Source organism: Helianthus annuus, chromosome 16, assembly GCF_002127325.2.
Source record: "Helianthus annuus cultivar XRQ/B chromosome 16, HanXRQr2.0-SUNRISE, whole genome shotgun sequence".
Classification (NCBI taxonomy): Eukaryota; Viridiplantae; Streptophyta; class Magnoliopsida; order Asterales; family Asteraceae; genus Helianthus; species Helianthus annuus.
The window spans coordinates 133639628-133659697 of NC_035448.2; the positions used below are offsets into that span (position 1 = coordinate 133639628).

General features: G+C 39.2%; 1 protein-coding gene across 1 annotated transcript; it reads left to right on the plus strand.

The window, feature by feature from the left end:
- Nucleotides 1-11184: 11184 nt before the first annotated feature.
- On the plus strand, nucleotides 11185-18875 carry LOC110916704 (DNA topoisomerase 1 beta). Its single transcript, XM_022161393.2, has 16 exons — nucleotides 11185-11383; nucleotides 11854-13042; nucleotides 13509-13703; nucleotides 13823-13903; nucleotides 13975-14034; nucleotides 15263-15357; nucleotides 15439-15595; nucleotides 16482-16607; nucleotides 16703-16783; nucleotides 16875-16965; nucleotides 17045-17178; nucleotides 17272-17340; nucleotides 17872-17961; nucleotides 18095-18198; nucleotides 18277-18445; nucleotides 18558-18875. Exons 2-16 carry the CDS (start codon nucleotides 12020-12022, stop codon nucleotides 18624-18626), a joined length of 2544 nt encoding a protein of 847 aa, XP_022017085.1. The 5' UTR covers nucleotides 11185-11383; nucleotides 11854-12019; the 3' UTR covers nucleotides 18627-18875.
- Nucleotides 18876-20070: the final 1195 nt, after the last annotated feature.

Consider the following 20070-nt stretch of genomic DNA (forward strand, 5'->3'; position numbering starts at 1 on the left):
CATAACGGAACCTTATAACACGTGTCAAGACATTATTGGACGAAATTTTTCGAGGTGTTACATCCTCACCCCCTTAAAAGAAATCTCGACCCCGAGATTTATTCAAACAAATGGGGATATTTTTCTTTCATCGTGGATTCCACTTCCCACGTGTATTCGGGACCTCTACGGGCATCCCACTTGACCTTAACAATAGGCACGTGCTTCCTTCGAAGCTTCTTTACCTGTCGATCCTCTATCGACAAAGGTTTTTCCACAAACTTTAGACTTTCGTCTATGTGTATGTCTGTATGCGGTATAACCAGTGAATCGTCAGCGAAACACTTCTTCAAATTACAGATGTGAAACACATTATGAATGGCACTAAGCTCTTCAGGCAAGTTTAACTTGTAAGCGACTGCCCCGACACGTTCGATTATCTCGAATGGTCCTATATATCTCGGGCTTAGCTTGCCTTTCTTTCCAAATCGCATTACACCTTTCCAAGGTGATACTTTAAGCAACACTTTTTCACCCACATCGAAGTGAAAATCTTTGCGCTTAGGATCCGCATAACTTTTCTGCCTATCCCTGGCAGCTTTCAAACGATCACGGATCTGAACGATCTTGTCTGTCGTCTCAAAGACGATATCTGGTCCAGACAACTGGACATCTCCAACTTCTGCCCAACAAATGGGCGATCTACACTTTCTACCGTATAGGGCCTCAAAAGGCGCAGCCTTTATGCTGGAATGGTAGCTATTGTTGTAGGAGAATTCAATCAGTGGTAGGTGCTTATCCCAACTACCACCTAAGTCGATCGCACATGCACGAAGCATGTCTTCCAAGGTTTGAATAGTACGCTCACTCTGACCATCAGTCTGAGGATGGTAAGCCGTACTAAAATTCAAACGAGTGCCCAACGACTGTTGGAAACTCTTCCAAAAATGCGACGTATATCTAGTATCTCTATCGGAGATAATAGATATAGGTATACCATGTAGCGCTACTATCTTATCGACGTATAATTGAGCTAACATATCTGAGCTATACGTCTCTTTGATGGGTAGAAAATGGGCTGACTTAGTCAGTCTGTCTACTATGACCCATATGGTATCATTTCCCTTTTTCGTCTTCGGCAACTTGGTGATAAAATCCATTGTCACCATTTCCCATTTCCATTTGGGAATTTCAGGTTGTTGAAGCAAACCTGACGGCTTCTGATGCTCAGCCTTGACTTGCGCACAAGTCAAACATTTGGCCACATACTCGGCCACGGACTTTTTCAAACCAATCCACCAGTAGTTCGATTTCAAATCCTGGTACATCTTATCAGCTCCAGGATGAACGGAATATTTAGAGCTGTGGGCTTCCTGGAGGATAACATCCCGAAGTCCTCCATAAACTGGAACCCATATTCGTCCGTTTAGTCGTAGCATTCCATCTTTGTCGTGGGATAACTGCTCCTCAGTTACTCCCAACTTTTCTGCAGGATAGTTAGCTTCCAGCACAGCTTCCTTCTGTGCAGCTAACACCCTGTCATTCAAATTATTTCTTATTTCAATGCGCTTGGCATTGATTCTGATCGGTTTAACCCTTTCCTTTCTACTTAAGGCGTCGGCAACCACATTTGCCTTGCCTGGATGGTATCTTATCTCACAGTCATAATCATTGAGGGTTTCCATCCATCGCCTTTGACGCATGTTCAATTCCTTCTGATTGAACAGATGCTGAAGACTCTTGTGATCCGAATAAATGATACACTTGGTTCCATACAAGTAATGTCTCCATAGCTTTAATGCAAATACAACCGCACCCAATTCCAAATCGTGGGTGGTGTAGTTCTTCTCGTGCACCTTTAGCTGGCGAGAAGCATAGGCAATGACTTTGCCTTTCTGCATGAGTACACAACCCATGCCCGTATGCGATGCATCACAATACACCACAAATTCATCTATACCATCGGGCAATGTCAACACTGGCGCATTGCTCAGCTTCTGCTTCAGAATGTCAAAGGATTCCTGTTGCTTAGGGCCCCAATCAAACTTAATCTTCTTACGGGTCAACGAAGTTAGGGGCGCAGCAATCCTTGAAAAGTTCTCGATAAATCTCCTATAATATCCTGCCAATCCGAGGAAACTGCGAATCTCGGTAGGAGTCTTCGGCTCCTGCCAATTCATGACTGCTTCGACTTTAGCGGGATCTACTTGGATACCACGCTCGCTTACAACATGTCCAAGGAACTGGACTTCTCGAAGCCAAAATTCACACTTCGAGAATTTGGCATAAAGCTTCTCTTGATACAGAAGTTTGAGAATACAACGAAGGTGTTTCTCATGGTCAGCTTGGCTCTTCGAGTAGATAAGAATGTCATCAATAAAGACGATAACGAACTTATCTAAATAAGGTTTACAGACGCGATTCATGAGATCCATGAACGCGGCTGGTGCGTTAGTGAGTCCAAACGGCATCACTAGGAACTCGTAATGTCCATAACGAGTCCTAAACGCGGTCTTGTGTACGTCTTCCTCCTTGACTTTCAACTGATGATATCCTGACCTTAGGTCAATCTTGGAGAAGTAGCTTGCTCCTTGCAACTGATCGAACAGATCGTCGATCCTGGGTAACGGATACCGATTCTTGATAGTGACCTTGTTAAGCTCACGGTAATCGATGCACAAACGCATCGATCCGTCCTTCTTTTTAACGAACAAGATTCCCGCTCCCCAAGGAGACGAGCTAGGTCTAATAAAACCCTTGGCTAGAAGCTCATCCAACTGCGTCCTCAACTCCTTCATCTCCGTTGGTGCCAATCTGTATGGTGCTCTTGCTACAGGTGCAGCACCTGGAATGATATCTATCCGAAACTCTACTTGTCTATCCGGTGGCAATCCGGGTAGTTCTTCAGGAAACACTTCAGGATATTCCGAAATAACAGGGATATCCTCAATCTTCGGCTTCGGCTCATCTATGGTAACTTGTGCCATATAAATGACACATCCCTTCTGCATGCATCTGGATGCTTTGAGCATGGACACTTGCTCCGGCAATCCATGCTGGGTATCTCCGTGAATAGTAAGTGACTCACCAGACGGAGTCTTCACTATCACCTGCTTTCTATTGCACAGAATCTGGGCTTGGTTACTCGACAACCAATCCATGCCTATTACTATGTCGAATCCAGCTAACTTAAAGGGAAGTAAGGATAACGGGAAGGAATGATTCCTAATGGATATAACACATCCATCTAGAACAGTCGAGGCGGTTTCTAAGGTTCCATCGGCTAATTCCACCTCATATTTCACACTTAAGGTTTTAACAGGAAGGTTCAACAGTTTACAAAACTTATTATCTACAAACGACTTATCAGCCCCCGAATCAAACAAAACTCTAGCAAAAATATCGTTTACAAGAAACGTACCGGTAATGACGTTATCATCAAGGACTGCTTCCTTTGCGTCCATTCTGAAGACTCTCGCATTAGTCTTCTTTCCTTCCTCGGCCTTCTTTGCAAACTTTGGGCAGTTGGGCCGAATGTGACCTTTTTCGTTGCAACCAAAACACGTTGCATCCTTCATTTTCTTGCAATCCACAGCTTTGTGATCTGTGGACTTGCAGATTCCACATCGTTTCTCTGAAGACTGGGATTTCGTTTCTAATCGACACCTCCCAAAGTGGTGTCTCCTACAAATCTTGCATCTGGGTTTCTCACCCGACTGATGATCACTTTTCCTAGACCCCGACCCTTTCCTGTGGTCGTTGTTCCCTCTATGTCGCTTTTCAGATCTTCGTGAGGTGTCATCCTCACGTTTCCGTTTGTTCTCCTCAGAGCTCTTCATAGCTCTCAATCTAACCACGTCTTGAGTGAGGGAGAGGGATAGATCCGCTACGGATCTAAATGTAGTGGGTCTTGAAGCTTTGACGCTGGCTTTAATCTCCGGTGCCAGACCCCCACTAAATCGAGCAATTCTTCGCGGCTCCGGGGTCACCAAGTAAGGCACTAAACGAGACAACGTGTTGAACGTAGTAAGATACGCTTGACAATCGAGGTTCTTCATAACTAAGGATACAAAATCTGATTCGATTCGCTCGACCTCGTGCTGCGGACAGAAGTTTTCTTTAATCAGGGCCACAAACTGTTCCCATGACAAACCGTACAGTGTGGCCTTACCGGCAGCTTGTAGGAGTGACTTCCACCATGCTAACGCATCTCCTTTGAATGACTGGGACACGTACTTCACGACGTCCCTATCAGCACACCCGCTGATATCAACTACAGTGTCCATCTCGTCAATCCACGTCATGCAGTCGACGGCTCCTTTTTCCCCAGTGAAATCTCTGGGCTTGCAAGATACAAAGTATTTGTACGTACAGGACCTGCTGTACGTGTCACGTTTCAGTTCAATCTCCTGCTTTGGGACGCTGCTGTGGTTGGAGGAATGATTATCATCCTCAGCTTTCTTCGGCTCACTCTTTTTAGAGGGTGGCTTACTATGAGCCCCAGAATGAGTCTTAGCCTTGACATGCGTCACTAAGCGGGTTCTACTCTGAGTACCACTAGATTCCTTGAACTGCCTATCCATAGCCTTGGCGACAGCATTATCTATCAGTGCTTGCAATTCTGCACCGGTAACGTGAATCTTTGCATTATCTGATCGTTCCCCAGAATGACTGTTGGTTTCTTCCGATTTGGCCATCGTAGCCTTAAGCTACAATAAAGGACAAGGTCTAATTTAGAACCTAACAGTATCATCGTTCTCAAACGATTTATTAACCATGGTATCAAGAACCTTAGCAGTTAATTTAATAAATTTCATTCAGGCTCTTATTAGCAATCAAGGAATGAAAATATATATATTGGCACCATAGGCCTAGTCACATGGACAATTACTAAATTATAAATTTAGATTTTTATAGGATTATAAATTGTATAATTAAACAAATAATCCTTTACTAGACAGAGAGTCATAAACCACAACTGTCATTTTATAACATAGTTATAACCCGTAGGTATCAAGCCATTAATAGACCTGTATACAGATAAAATCTGTAGATAATTTATTTCTTGGCAGGGAGTTATAAACCACAACTGCCACTATATGACATAGTCATAACCCGTAGGTATCAAGTCATTAATAGACTTGTATACAGATAAAATCTGTAGGTAACTCTTTACTAGGCAGGGAGTCATAGACCACAACTGCCACTATATGACATAGTCATAACCCGTAGGTATCAAGTCATAAACAGACTTGTATACAGATAAAATCTGTAGATAATTTATTAAAAAGGGTGGCTTGTGTGATTTTACAGATCACGCTTAGCCAGAATGTTAACATGTTCTCAGATGTTAACAGGGAGTTGAATCTTTTCAACCAGGTTTTACCATCAGGGCCAGGCCTGTTAATAAGGCATTCAAGCTAGGTTATACCTTACTAAGATTCTTATAAAATGGCAAATCAAATAAAAATTGATATTTTCCATTATTTTAATATTATTCATGCATATAAATAAAATGATAAATTCAAATTAACCATTTTAAATTTCCTAATAAAATACCAGTACATATTTGCCCTAAACGGGACTTTGAAATAACATGAATAACATGAATAACATGAATAACAGGCCCGCGCAGGGGCTAAACAAGTAACAACAATAACAAAACAAAATAAAGCAAACCCACACAGGGGTCAACAGAATAGCATACCCACGCAGGGGTAGAATAAGATAGATATACCCACGCAGGGGTAGAGTACATGGATAGATGTCCACGCAGGGACATGAGTAAATGAGACAATAATCGAAGGATTCAATGATCCCTCTTGCTCTTACCCTTGAGCAGGTCAAACACCTTCTTGAACATGCCACGGTTGTGACGGCGATCATTTTGCATCTCCCGTCGCATGCTATCAATCCCATGCAGGATCTCCTGAACCTGCGGCGGCGACATCATAGGCGCCGGTGGCGGTGGCTGGAAGTGCTGCGGCTGCGGCGGCTGGTACGGCTGCGGCTGCGGTGGCTGCTGGTAACCCGGAGGGTAACCAAAAGTAGACTGCCCCGCAGTCCAAGTGTCTCCTAATGGACCACTAGGAGGGAGTGAGCTGTAGTTCACAGCTTGCCAGTAAGGGTCTCCCGTGTAATCATAACCCTGAGGGAATACATGCTCGAACGGGTTGAACTGAGCGGCACTAGCATAAGCCGGAATCGGCTCTCCATAGTTCTGCGGCGGCAGAGGCGGGATCGGTATAGAGGTAACCTCCGATACGGGATGCTGAGACTCCCCTGTCTCGGACTCCCCGGGAAGAGACGTGTAGCGGCTGCTACTAACACGTGGAGGGGTGCCTATGCGAATCCCTCCGCGCGTAGACATGCGCGCGTTCCTCCTCGGCCTCTGAGGTGGAGGAGGTAAAACTGGTGGCGGCGGTGGTGACGGAGTGATCACGTCACGCCACAGGGCCTCAGATAGATCCTGCGGTAGAGGCGGCTGCTGCTGAAGCTGCTGCGAGTGGTGCTGCGAGTGCACCGGTGAAACCTGGTGAGACTGAAGCATCGGAGAGTTGTGGCTGGGGGTGAAATACCAATCATGCTGCTTAAATCTCTCCTGGAAGCTGTCCCCACCATTGTAGGGTGATCCCCTAAATGGCGACCCATCCGATATCTCAATCGGATGGTTAGGCGTACCTGATGGAGGTAGCGAGGGGTCCGTATCCTCGTCGACGTCCATCTCGTGACCACCAGAAAAGTGGTCCTCCGGTCCAAGTGGGTTATGACCCACCGGCTCGTCCACAAAAGCATTAGGGTCATACAAACCCTGGTAGGCTGGTGCTGGATACTGGTGCGGTGACTGGTGCAAAGGTATGTAGGATCCATGCGAACCATGGGGCCCATTCTCCGAGTGGGGCCCAAACGAGTGGGGTAAAGACGGTGAAGTGCTGGCGGACACCGAGTGTCTAGCAGGCTCGGCGAAAGACCTCCAAAGGTCGTTGGCGGCTGTGTTGTGTGTGGCGGATGGTGCTCGCCTATGTGAGGGCCCTGCCTCATGGTCGTGAGACGTAGCAAATCCTCCTCGACCTCTCATTCGCGGCGGCATAGTGATCCTGTCAAAAGTCAAACAAGTTGCACAACAAAATATATAAGACAATGCAATAATAAATAAAAATAAATTAAACGAAAAGTTGAACATTCCTAAGTTCTTTGTCTAGACTCGAAAATCGAGGATTGTGCAATTGTGTAACTGAGATTAAACACATTAGGATAGTGTTTAATTCACTCAGCGTTGGCTCTGATACCAACCTGTCACACCCCGATCTCCACGTGTCACCGGTGGGCCCGGTGTGGGGTACAGTGACGTAGTTGGCATCGTCATAGACAATCAACACAATATAATAATGCACAGCGGAAGCAGAATAGAAACATTTCAACTTTAATTAAAGTGCAATAATAAATATCACAGTCGTTGAAATGGATCCACGGGCGGATCAAATAAAATAAGAATAAAATAGTTCAACAGATATATGTCGTCCGAGCTTGCGAGACTATAGTGGACGCTCTTAGGAAACAACCAGCCTATTTCCGTATAGTACCTGCACTTAATCTTTTGGGAAAAATACGTCAGTTTACACTGGTAAATACAAATCGACTGACTCATTTTGAAAATGATTGAAAATTGATTTAAATGCACAAGGCATAAATATTTTTATTAACTTGGGATAATCATATAATATGAACTTGTGAACGAATTACATGCACTTATATCTCTGGTGGCCCGGGATCTGCTGTCCGGGCTAGAGATTAAATTGACACACCACATTAAAGAGTTATACACGACGGGTGTACGCCTACACCCCGTGCTCTGGTCGTGGCCATCTCGTAAGATAATGCCAAGGATATCCGGGACACGGTCAATAACCCCCCAAAGCCTTTAAGTAAGACAAAACTGTTTAAACGAAGTCGCACAAGCTATTCAAGACTGTACACCTATAAGGCGCAGGACTTGTGCGCCCGATCAAGCGGTATTTTAAATACCGTACCCCAAGCCCGTATAGGGAAAATAAGTCAAAATGTATTTACCTGAGCAAGTATAAGTCACAAACGATAAGTGTTGGTAGCTTTTACCGGGCCTCCTAATCTGGAACAAAGGTTTATAATTAACCTATTAGATTCCTAACGGGTCTTTTATTTAAGCCTAAGCTTTGACCGGTTAGTTTTAGGAATGATACGGTTTACGCACGATTAAGCGAAAGACCGGATAGAATGTGATTTAGACCCGACAAGTTTGAATACTTGTATAATATGGGTATACTAAATACATTCTGGATTTTGAAATGAAAATGATATTGTTTGGCCCGTTTCGGTCAATTTACGCAAACTAGTTACGTAAACCGAACCGAACGCGAAAAGGGCGATACGGGTAGACCAATGATTCAAATGCAAGTTCCCTGAGATAATATGCTTAAAATATGATATTATATCAGTAAGTTATGTTCTATATTGCCCGGAATAATTTTAGACCCAATTTATGCCTTAGAAGGGCATTTTGGTCATTTAAAAGGTAATAAAAGGGTAAATTTAGAAATCTGAGTTTCGGGTCTGGTTCATACAGTAAATATACTTAATATAACATATTATATCAGTAGGGTATGACCCATATATCAAATTTATCATTTAAAACCAAACTATGCACCGTAGGGGTATTTTAGTAATTTCACAAGGGCTAAAAGTGCCAAAACTGGAAATCTGAGTTCATATACTTATACTTACTGTTTTTATATGAAAATATGCTAAACACATCAGTAGGTATAGGTCTTATATGTTTAAAACAAGTATAACGCTTACTATGCGTTTAAAACGCTAAATATGCGATTTAAGGGCGTTTTCGGGTTTTCAAATAAAATCTGAGATTTTTATATTTCCAGAATACTTAAAATAATTTATTCATCATATAAAATCAGTAGAAAAAGGTTTCGGGTCAAAAGGATGTGTAAAACTCATTTTATGGCTAAAACGGTCAAAACCGACATAAGCCGAAATGACTAGGTGATCTAGGATCCGCTCAGCCAAAAATTAATTAAAAATCATCAAAATTCCCAGAATATTATATTACATCTGTTGGTAAAAAGTTTTGTATCAAAACGTGGCCAGAAACGGGTTCTACGCGAAAAGGACCGTTTATGTAAATTTATAATATAGTTTACGCTAATGGCCATAACTCACAATCTGGACCACCAACTGATCCGAAATTTTCGGTGCAAGTTTATATAATAAAAATAAAGATCTCTACTCTTTTACTTTTCCAAAAATCCCGTTTTAAATCAAAAAGGGCAAAATAGTCAACTTTATGCACAAATCGGAAACATGCATTCGAATAGACTAAGCATAGACTCAATCAAGGAAAATTCCAGAAAGTTTAACTAAAATAAAAATAGTCAAAAATGCTTTCTAATACAGATCTCGAACATGCATGTACGAATCCGAATCGATAGTCTACGAAATAATCGTTTTACAAGACTTTCGGTTCCGATCCGTGTCTATACTATAGATTGTCGAGTTGATGATGATTAAATCACATTCTTATATGTATTACAAGTTATTTTTAATGATCAATCAGGTTGCATGTCATCTATATCATTAATCATGTCATTTTTCACAAAAATCGCTTCTGTTGACTTTTTAGGAATAGGTTTGACTCGACATTCATCATGCATGTAGTGGGAATCAGATAGTACCCTTTAGAGGGTTTGTTTCCCACATAAATACCAATCTATAACAAGTTTCAATTCGAGAAATGACTGAAAGAAATCCGTTTAATCAGAAAGTCAAAGGTTATGAACACCCAGTTTGACTTTTATCAATAAACACAACAAAAACGGATTAAGGAACGAATTGAAAGCTTACAAAGGTCCTAAAGATGTTTAGTGGACACTAGAAGTCGGCCTTGGTGATCAGATTATCTCCAGAGAAGCTTTGAGAGCTCTTGCAAGTCTTGGTGTTCTTGTTCCCAATTGTAAGTGATCAAAAATGAGATGAATTCGGATTTAAAGCTGAAATTTTGAGGTTTACTGTTGTAGTAGCCATGCAAGGAATGTTATTGGTTCAATTGGAGGTGCAAATGAGCTGTATGGCACTTGAAATCGGACCCAAATCAACCATTTTCGAATTTCTGCTCGCTGGGCAACCCACGCGGCCCGCTTGGGCTTTCCCAGGCGGGTCGCCTGACCCTGGTTCAGCCAAAATAAGTTTCATGTATTGACAGCTTTGACCCCTGAACTTGTACGCGATGTTTCGGCTACTTTTCTCGACCCGTAAACCCCCAAACTTGGTTTTTAAGAACCTTAGGACTTTTACCAACATGGTAATGCCCTCGGATAACTTTGCGCTCAACCGAAAAGCCATGAAATTCGACGTTGACGCTTTTAGTCCTTTAAGTACGGTTTTGGCCATAACTTTCTCATACGTTGACGAAACTTCATGAAATTTTTACCACATATTCTAGTGAGTATATTTTAGCTATACAAAGCTTCGGGTCTGCCAAAAGTTCACTCAGAGGTATAAATTAAACATGTTGACACTTTTGGCCCCTATTAGTTTGAAATACTTCACTTTTGTGCAATTTCCGCGTCGTATGATCCATGAACCATCCGTTAAAGGTTATAAACATTATGTGGGGTTATCATAGAGCCTATTTATCCATTGTTGACACTTTGGACCCTTACGTTCCATAGTTTTCACTGTTTGTCACTTTTAGTCCCTCTAAAGTATGTTTTCACATAACGGAACCTTATGACACGTGTCAAGACATTATTGGACGAAATTTTTCGAGGTGTTACATGTCCCTACCCTACGGATAGGTTCGGGTTTAAAAACCTGATTTTTCTAATACCCGAGTTCAGGTTTTTTTTTCCAAATTCAAGTCCGGGTTAGAGTTTTTTTTTTTTTTTTTTTTTTTTTTTTTTTTTGCGCACCTCTAGTCTCAAATGTTCAATCTTATTCAATACACATAACTACACATGAGATAAGACCACCAACATACTTTACTTTTGAACTTGTACTTTGCTTTTGTGAAAAGCCGTTTAATGGGCCGGCCCATACATTCATCCAAACCAAACCAAAGTAACGTAACATGTCATGCTCCAATGACCAATAGGATGACATAAAATTCCCAAAATAGATTTTAAGCCCTAAAAATCATCAACCAAAAATTGTACATTTTTAGGTAAAAGATTCCAACCTCTTTTTCCCCAATTCACCCCAAACTCCTCAAATCTTTTTCTTTTTCTTTTTCACCCAAATAATAAATATTAATCACTTTCTTCTCTTCTCTATCCAAACAAACTCTCGTCGCTATCTCTCATCGGAGCCGTTACCGGATCTAGGGTTCCACCCTCACCTTCACCCACCGCAACCGGTACAATTCACCTTCTGTTTCATTGTTTAATCAATTTGGAGAATTAATTAATGAATTGAAGTTTGAATCATAAAGTTGTTAGCTTTATTAATCAATTAGTAGTTGTATGATGTAATTTCAGCTTGATTTTGTTGTTTTGGTTGTTAATGTTTGTGTTAATTGTGGAATTAGACTATTTTTTTAGTAGGAAGTTTAATTTTGTAACCTGATTGAATTGAATGCCTTTTTTTTTTTTTTTTTTTTTGATTTTGGATGTTTAATGTTTAGGATGAAATTTAGACATGTGGAGAGTAATTGATGTAGTAATTGATTAATTTCAAGTGTTGAGAAACTAGCATTTATGGATGAAGTGTTTTAGGTTTAATTGTTTTTGTTAGTTGTGGTTTTGGTGAAATTATATTTTTTTTAAGCAGGAAGTTTAATTTGATTGGTGAATGTTAACCTAATTGAATGTGATCTTTCGGATGCAGGATTCATAGTAGAAAAGCTCTTCTATTTAAAGAAGAGTCTTCTTGCGTTATTTATAGATTACTTTGCGGTGTTGGATGGCATATTAAACAACCGAATTGGAAGCTTGACGTTAAAATTCCGATATATTTGGAGGTTAAGTGCTACATGACAACAAGCTGACAGAAAATGAATTATTCTTATTCTTCTGATGAAGATGACAAGCCCTTGGTTTTCAAAAGGACATCAGCCGCTGATAAATTAAAGCATTCGGGTCAACTAAAGTCAGCTTCATCTGCTGATAAGTTAAAGCATTCGGGTCAACTAAAGTCAGCTTCATCTGCTGATAAGTTAAAGCATTCGGGTCAACTAAAGTCAGCTTCATCTGCTGATAAATTAAAGCATTCTGGTCAAATAAAGTCAACTTCGATCGTTAACAGGGAGAAACCTTCTACGTCCACTAAACCTAAACCGCCTGCTAAACAAGAAAGCGATACAGAGGATTCTGAAGATGACAAACCTTTAAGCGCTAGAATTTCGACGGCACCTAAAACAAACTCCAATCATGCGAAAACAGGACCCGTAAGTGCGTCTCAACGTCCCAAACCACAAGTGAAAAATGATGATTCTGATGACAAGAAACCTCTATCGTCAAAATTCACATCGGTGGGGCCATCTGTTAAAAAACCCGACGACTCTGATGACGATGATAAACCGTTATCAGCGAGAGTTAAGCAAAATGGTTCTACATCAAGGGATAATAATAATAATAATAATAATAATAATAATCAACTTAACAAAAAACCGAATATTGGGTTGAACAAGAGACCTCCGAATGAGGAAAGGTTAGCGGGTCAGTCGTCGGTTAAAAAGCCGAAACTTTCTGATTCGGAAGACGAGAATGACCATGTTCCGATATCTCAAAGAATGAAGAAGCAAACCCCATCTGGTAGTAAACCATCATCGTCCGTTAAACAGAAGGTGGTTAAAGTTAATTCTTCTTCGTTTAAGAAAACTTTTAAGAAGTCAAATAAGTTTGAGAAAAAGTCAAAATACTCAAAGTCTTCAAAGGTGCCACCTGGATCCGGTGAAGGGCAAAAATGGACAACATTGGTTCATAATGGTGTTATTTTTCCACCACCGTACAAGCCTCACGGGATTAAGATTCTTTACAAAGGAAAGCCTGTGGATTTGACTCCCGCACAGGAGGAGGTAAATTTCTTTTACTCGTTTTTGTATTTATTTATTTTACGCATTTGTTAATATGGGTCTATTGGGGTGTGTTTTATTCCTCACGGGTAGGGCTGCAAACGAACACAAACAAGCGTTTATGAACAGAATATATAATACACTGATACTTTTTAAATATTTTATTTTTCGGAATTTTCAAGTATTTAAATAAAATATAAAAACGAAAAACACTAATGAACTATCGAACACAAACGAACACGTTGCCAGATGTTCATGAAGATAAATGAATGAATGCGGCCTCTGTTCATGTTCGTTCATTTAACTAAAAGAATGAAATTTCTTGTTCGGGTTTGTTCATTTATTAAACGAACAAGCACAAACGAAGTCCCTGCCGAACGGTTCACGAATTGTAAACTTTAAATAAGGTTAACTTTAAAGGAAACAATTCATTCATTTGTTAATTTTTCATCATTGGTCAATGCTACAGGTTGCAACAATGTTTGCAGTGATGTTAGATACGGATTACATGACTAAACCCGTGTTCAAAGAAAATTTCTGGAACGATTGGCGGAAGATACTAGGTAGAAACCACACGATTCAGAATTTAGAAGACTGTGATTTCAAACCGATATATGACTGGCATCAGCGTGAAAAGGAGAAGAAGAAGCAAATGAGTACAGAAGTAAGTTTTGATTAAATAGCCGTTATAAGTTATGCGAGAAAGAAATGTGGAAATGTATTTAAAAGCAAATACAAATTGGAAAATTTATAAGATTTACTGATTATAAGGGTTGTTGACAGGAGAAGAAGGCTATAAAAGAAGAAAAGATGAAGCTTGAGGAGAAATATATGTGGGCAATAGTTGATGGTGTCAAAGAGAAGGTAATTTTTATTCTTATTGTATCTTTATTTAATTAATAGTTAATTAGTTGATTTATTTACTAATGGCGCAGGTTGGAAACTTTCGAGTCGAGCCGCCTGGGTTGTTTCGAGGCCGTGGCGAGCATCCCAAGGTGCTAACAACACCTTTATTCTGCTCTTTCTAATGAAAGATTTTAGTTTAGGGTATTTACTATATCTTAAAACAAAGGCCCCTAACCAAAATACCCCCAAACTTTCGAAATAGGACTAAAACACCCCCAAACTTTCAAAATAGGACTAAAACACCCCCAGACTTTCACAACTACACCCCCTCTTCTTTAAGTAAGTTACACATTCACTTTTAACTTTTGATAACCATAGTTGTTAAAGGCGTTAAGCGTACTCAAGGCGCATAGGCCTCGCCTGGGGCCTAGGCGCAAAAAAAAGCGCGGGCCCGAGAAAAAAAAAGCGTACAACAAAAAAAAACTTAAAATATTTTTATATAATAGAAAATTATACTATTCTTCAAATAAAATAAAATAAAGCTATTATATAACATTTAATACCGTCTATTTAGTACCAAAAGTTATAAAAATGCTAGTTTATTAGTGTAGAAAAGTAGTTTTATTAGATAAAAGTAGAAATCTGGCTAGAATCTTGCAAGAATTTAGAGAATTTGGCCGAAAACTCTCAAGAATCTAGGAATCTCGCCGGAACCTGCGCATGAACCATCACTTGGAGAATTAAAGCGCAATTGCCTTGACTTAAGGCGCAATTGCCTCGCCTTGCTAGGAAATTGGGCCTAGGCGCAAGAGGCGATGGCTTTTAACAACTATGTTGATAACTGACCGCTTTGAACCTCCAAACTTTTCTACTTAATAACTTGACACCTCATTTTGTTTAAATTACTTTTACGACTTTACACCACAACGTGCGACACATTATTGTACTTTTTTTTGTCTATGCCTAATCACGTTGATGCCTGAATTACTTTTACGACTTTACATCGCTGTCTAAATTACTTTTACAACTTTACACCGCAACGAACGAGACATACTCTTTTTTAATCTATGTCTAATGGCGTTAATGTCACGAACATAACATGTGTAACAAAGTTAAAAAAAACGCGTAACGTCACGTACGGGCACCACACGTTAGCGTAATGCTTATACAGGTTACACCGAGTTAGATCGGATACGTCGAAACACACGTTTTTATATGGTTAACACATAACATAACGTGCCTCCAACTATAAACAACTAAGACGTCGCCGCAACGCGCGACCTATGGCAACAATCTAGGCTTTAACAATTAGTGACATATAATAATCTTTATTCCTAAACTTACAAGTTATGTATGACCTTTATCTGTTTTGCCTAGATGGGAAAACTGAAGAAACGTATCCGTCCAAGTGACATTACGATTAATATCGGGAAAGGTGCCCCAATTCCCGAATGTCCCATTCCTGGTGAAAGGTTTGACTTTGACTTTTTCTTTCGTTTGTTTGATTGTTAATTTTTTTTTTCTGAATACACGAAACGTTAATACTTTGACAGCTGGAAAGAAGTTAGGCATGATAATACTGTAACTTGGTTGGCATATTGGAATGATCCAATAAACGGAAAGGATTTCAAGTATGTGTTCTTAGCCGCTAGCAGTGCTCTTAAGGGTCAAAGTGATAAAGAAAAATACGAGAAGGCAAGGTCATTAAAGGTAAGTCAAACGAATGTTATTAAAATTGGCTCGATTCGGGTTATGTTTTATCTCTCACCAGTCAAATGGGTCAAATAAAAAATCGTTAAGCCAAAAATAAAACAAGTCAGGTCAAAAGTTGTCCACGTGTTTTTAATGCATAAAACCATCGGAAAAGGTTCAATTACACAGTCTCCTAAAAATAAGAAGTCGTAGGAAGGGTATCAAACGGACTCCGATTGAACTCATTCAAGCGGCATTGGAACCGTCTTGTCAAACTCTACGATATTTAGGTTTGTTGGGCTGGTGAAGTCCTTGGTTTTATGGGCTTTTGGGGTTGAAATTAGAAGACATGGGCCAGGCCTGGTTCAGTTTTCTTGCTCCCTGAGTTGTTTAACCTAATTAGATCTCAATATATATATATTCAGTCATGTAATTGTAATCTTTGCCCCTTTGAACTTAATGAAATAACCTAGTTGCAGCCCGTGGACATAGGTTCCCCACTGGAACTGAACAACGTAAAATTGTTGTGCCGTGTTTATTTTCTATTTGTGTGTTTATATCGTTTGTGCATGTGTTGGTTCTGCTGCGCCGCCTGATATTTAACAACGTTTTCGATTTTTAATTTTTATCTTGTAGATTTTAGAAATTTTGTAGATCATTGTGTCTTTCTATTTGTCATTGTGTCTTTCTTTATTTGTGTCATTGTGTCTTTTTTGCGACTCATTGTGTCTTTTTTCCTCGACGTTGTGTTATATTTCTCGGCATTGTGTTATATTTTGCGATTCATTGTGCCTTTGTACCCTTCCTAGATTTAGGAGTCTTGTAGGATAACTTTCATTCATTTTAAACATATACAATATTGTTATTGAATTAAAATAACTTTTATAATTGTATTCTATTATAGAAATACATTGAAGGAATCAGAAAAGCTTACACCAAGGATTTTATAAATAAGGATGTGACAAAGAGACAAGTGGCAGTGGCTACATATCTTATCGATAAACTAGCACTCAGGGCAGGAAACGAGAAGGTCCTTTTTCTGCATTTTTTTTTTCTTCTTATAATTACCTTGAAAATGACAAATAAATTAATCAAAAGAATAATATTATTTATTTATGGTTGCAGGACGATGATGAAGCTGATACCGTTGGTTGTTGCACATTGAAAGTAGAAAACGTTGAACCAAAGCCTCCAAACATCCTGAAGGCACGGTTTTTTTCATTGTCATTCAAATGTGCAATTTTTGAATTATATTTCACAGCTATAACATTAACACGGTTATATGTACGGATGCCAGTTTGACTTCCTTGGTAAAGATTCCATACGATACCAAAACGAGGTTGAAGTAGAGCTTCCGGTATTTAAAGCAATTCAACAGTTTCGATCCGGTCAGTTGACTTGACTTTCTTCATTGGATTATTCCAAACCCTTGACTCTTTTTGCTGAATTACAAATAAAACGCTTCAGGAAAGAAGGGTAACGATGATCTTTTCGACAAGCTGGATACAAGTACATTAAATGCCCATTTAAAGGAACTCATGCCTGGCCTTACCGCAAAAGTTTTCCGTACATATAATGCGTCCATCACATTGGATGATATGGTAACCACATGCATACTAACATCAGTAATAATAATAATAACAATAACTAATAGAAATAGTATAATTTTTGGGCGTTATTTTTGGCTGTTGCAGTTAAGTAAGGGCGCGACAGGTGGAAATGTTGCTGAAAACGTAGTCGTTTACAACCAAGCAAATAAGGAGGTGGAATTCATACCCGTTTAGAACCTTTATATTTTATCTAGAGTAGAATACCATTTTCGTCCTTGAGGTTTGGCCAGTTTTGCGACTTCGTCCAAAGGTTTTGTTTTTTCGCGTCCGGATCCAAAAGGTTTGAAATCTTGCCATTTTCATCCGGCTCGTTAACTCCATCCATTTTCTCCGTTATGTCAGGGGTGTTTTCGTCTTTTTTGTTAATTTAAAGGGCAATTCAGTCTTTTGAATACTTGTACATTATGCTAAATGCTTGTATGTAAAGTGAAAAAGACTGAGTTGTCCTTTAAGTTAACAAAAAAGACGAAAATACCCCTGACTTAGCGGAAAAAATGGAAGGAGTTAACAAGCCGAATGAAAATGGCAAGATTTTAAACCTTTTGGATCCGGATGCGAAAAAACAAACCTTTGGACGAAACTCGCAAAACTCGCCAAACCTCAGGGACCGAAATGGCATTTTACTTTTTTATTTATAAATGTCAAGCCGAGGCTTAATATTAATTTCATGCGTATGTTTTGTAGGTTGCGATTATATGTAATCATCAACGTAGTGTTTCGAAGTCTCATACCGCACAAATGATGAGGTTGAATGAGAAAATAGAAGAACTAAAGGTTACACTTTGTTACTTTTCTCTAGTTATAATCTGTGTTGGTAAATATATATATATATATATTTTTTTTTACCCAAAAAAAATATTTGATTTGTAGTTAAATACTAAATATGACTATTTTTTATTTTTTTTAGGGTGTTTTAGAAGAACTAGAAACTGATTTGGCTCGTGCAAAGAAAGGGAAACCTCCATTAAAGGGTTCTGATGGAAAGATAAAGAGGAATATGAACCCTGAAGCGTAATACTACTGATATTTTTGGATTATAATTGTATATGATATTGTGATTTCTGATGATATTGTAATTTAAACATGCAGGTTACAGAAAAAGATTGATCAAACGTATGCAAAAATTGAGAAAATGGAACGTGACAAAGAAACCAAAGAAGATTTGAAAACGGTTGCTTTGGGCACTTCAAAGATCAATTATCTTGATCCTAGAATAACTGTCGCATGGTGCAAGCGTCAAGAAGTTCCCATCGAGAAGGTGAAATTACTTATTTACCCTCATTTGAATGTATTAGTTTATACACTTGGCTGAGTTTTTAATAATATGAGTTTAAGAATTATGAAACACAAATCATTTAAATTTGATGCAGATATTTAATAAGTCTTTATTGGCAAAATTTGCGTGGTCGATGGATGTGGATCCTAGCTTCAGGTTTTGATATGTAGTTCTAGCAGAGGAACTCTACTAGCCAAAACATAATGGACAGAAGGAAACAATGGATTTAATGTTTCTGTTATATTTTTTTTTTTCATTTTTATTTTATGTACTATCGTGTTTACGGAAAATTCATGTTGTATCATGCATGTTAAAGAAACTACTAAACTAATGATGAGTTACTTGAATATGTGTTAATCTTTATTTTTTGTTGTTTTTGTATGATTTGAGTTGAAAACTGGAGATGTGATTACATGTTTTGATGTTTTCGTTTGTTAATATGGTTGGCGTTGACAGCATAGAGAATTTACTAACCACACAACTGTCATGATCAGCGCGCTTTTGAGATAATATGGACAAATCTAACTACATAAGTGTTACAGGACCCATTGCACCATGCGTCACCCTTTAACATTGTTGCAACACAACCACCAAGCCCCTTAGATGATCTATATGGACAGATCTAACTACATTAGTGTTACGGCACCCATTGCACGCGAGCGAACTTTCCTTTTGACAGTCTCTATACTTGCTAGCCATGCTAACATTGGCAATATCCGATCTAGTACATACATACACACTGCTACGAACACTAGCATATGGAACACGCCTTCCACCCTCTTCGGTTTTTATTATAAATAACTAACATGAGCTTGAATTGCTAAGCATATGAAATTTAAAGGATTTGGATGAGATCTTAACAAGTTGAATCACTCTCTTTGTATTTCTTTAGGACATATACAACTTGCTATTGATCCTATATATGACATCTCCATTCCCATGAGTTTACAAAATAACAATGTTTTCTTCGAGACCGGACCAGGTGTTGAACTGGTCTCTTTAACGGTCCACTTGTCGGTCCGGTTGGACCAGTTTGAGTCGAACCGGATGTAAGAACCGAGTGATGACTTAAATATTATAAAAATAAATAGGGTGAATTTGAATGTTCTTTTAATAAATATCCGATTCAACCCCTCAAAATATTGAGGTTCAACCCGCTGCTTTTCCGATCCAACCGGCCGATTTGACTCAAAAGCGATCTAATAAGGGTGAACCGGACTCGTCTGAACCATCTAGTCCGATTTTCAAAACATTGCTTGTTTTAGCTTCTCTAGCTCGTCCACTTTTTCATGGATGATTTTTTTTTGGAGAGAGTGATTAAATTCATTCTGTTCTTTCAATTTCTTCTTTAGATCTTTACATCTAGCACAATCATGAGAAGCCAATTTTAAAAATTAAATTCGGGTTAGGGTTTTTAGTTTTGAATGAAAAATATGAGTGTGGAGAGAGATAATAATTATATATAGCTTTTTATACCAGAAGATTTCTTCCAAATACTTTGGTTGCTTTTGTCGTGTAACAAGTTAGATATTTATAAAAGGCTACCAGATATTTAACCACCACCACCACCAGGCGAACCAACCTTTCCCCACTCTTCTCTCCGCCAG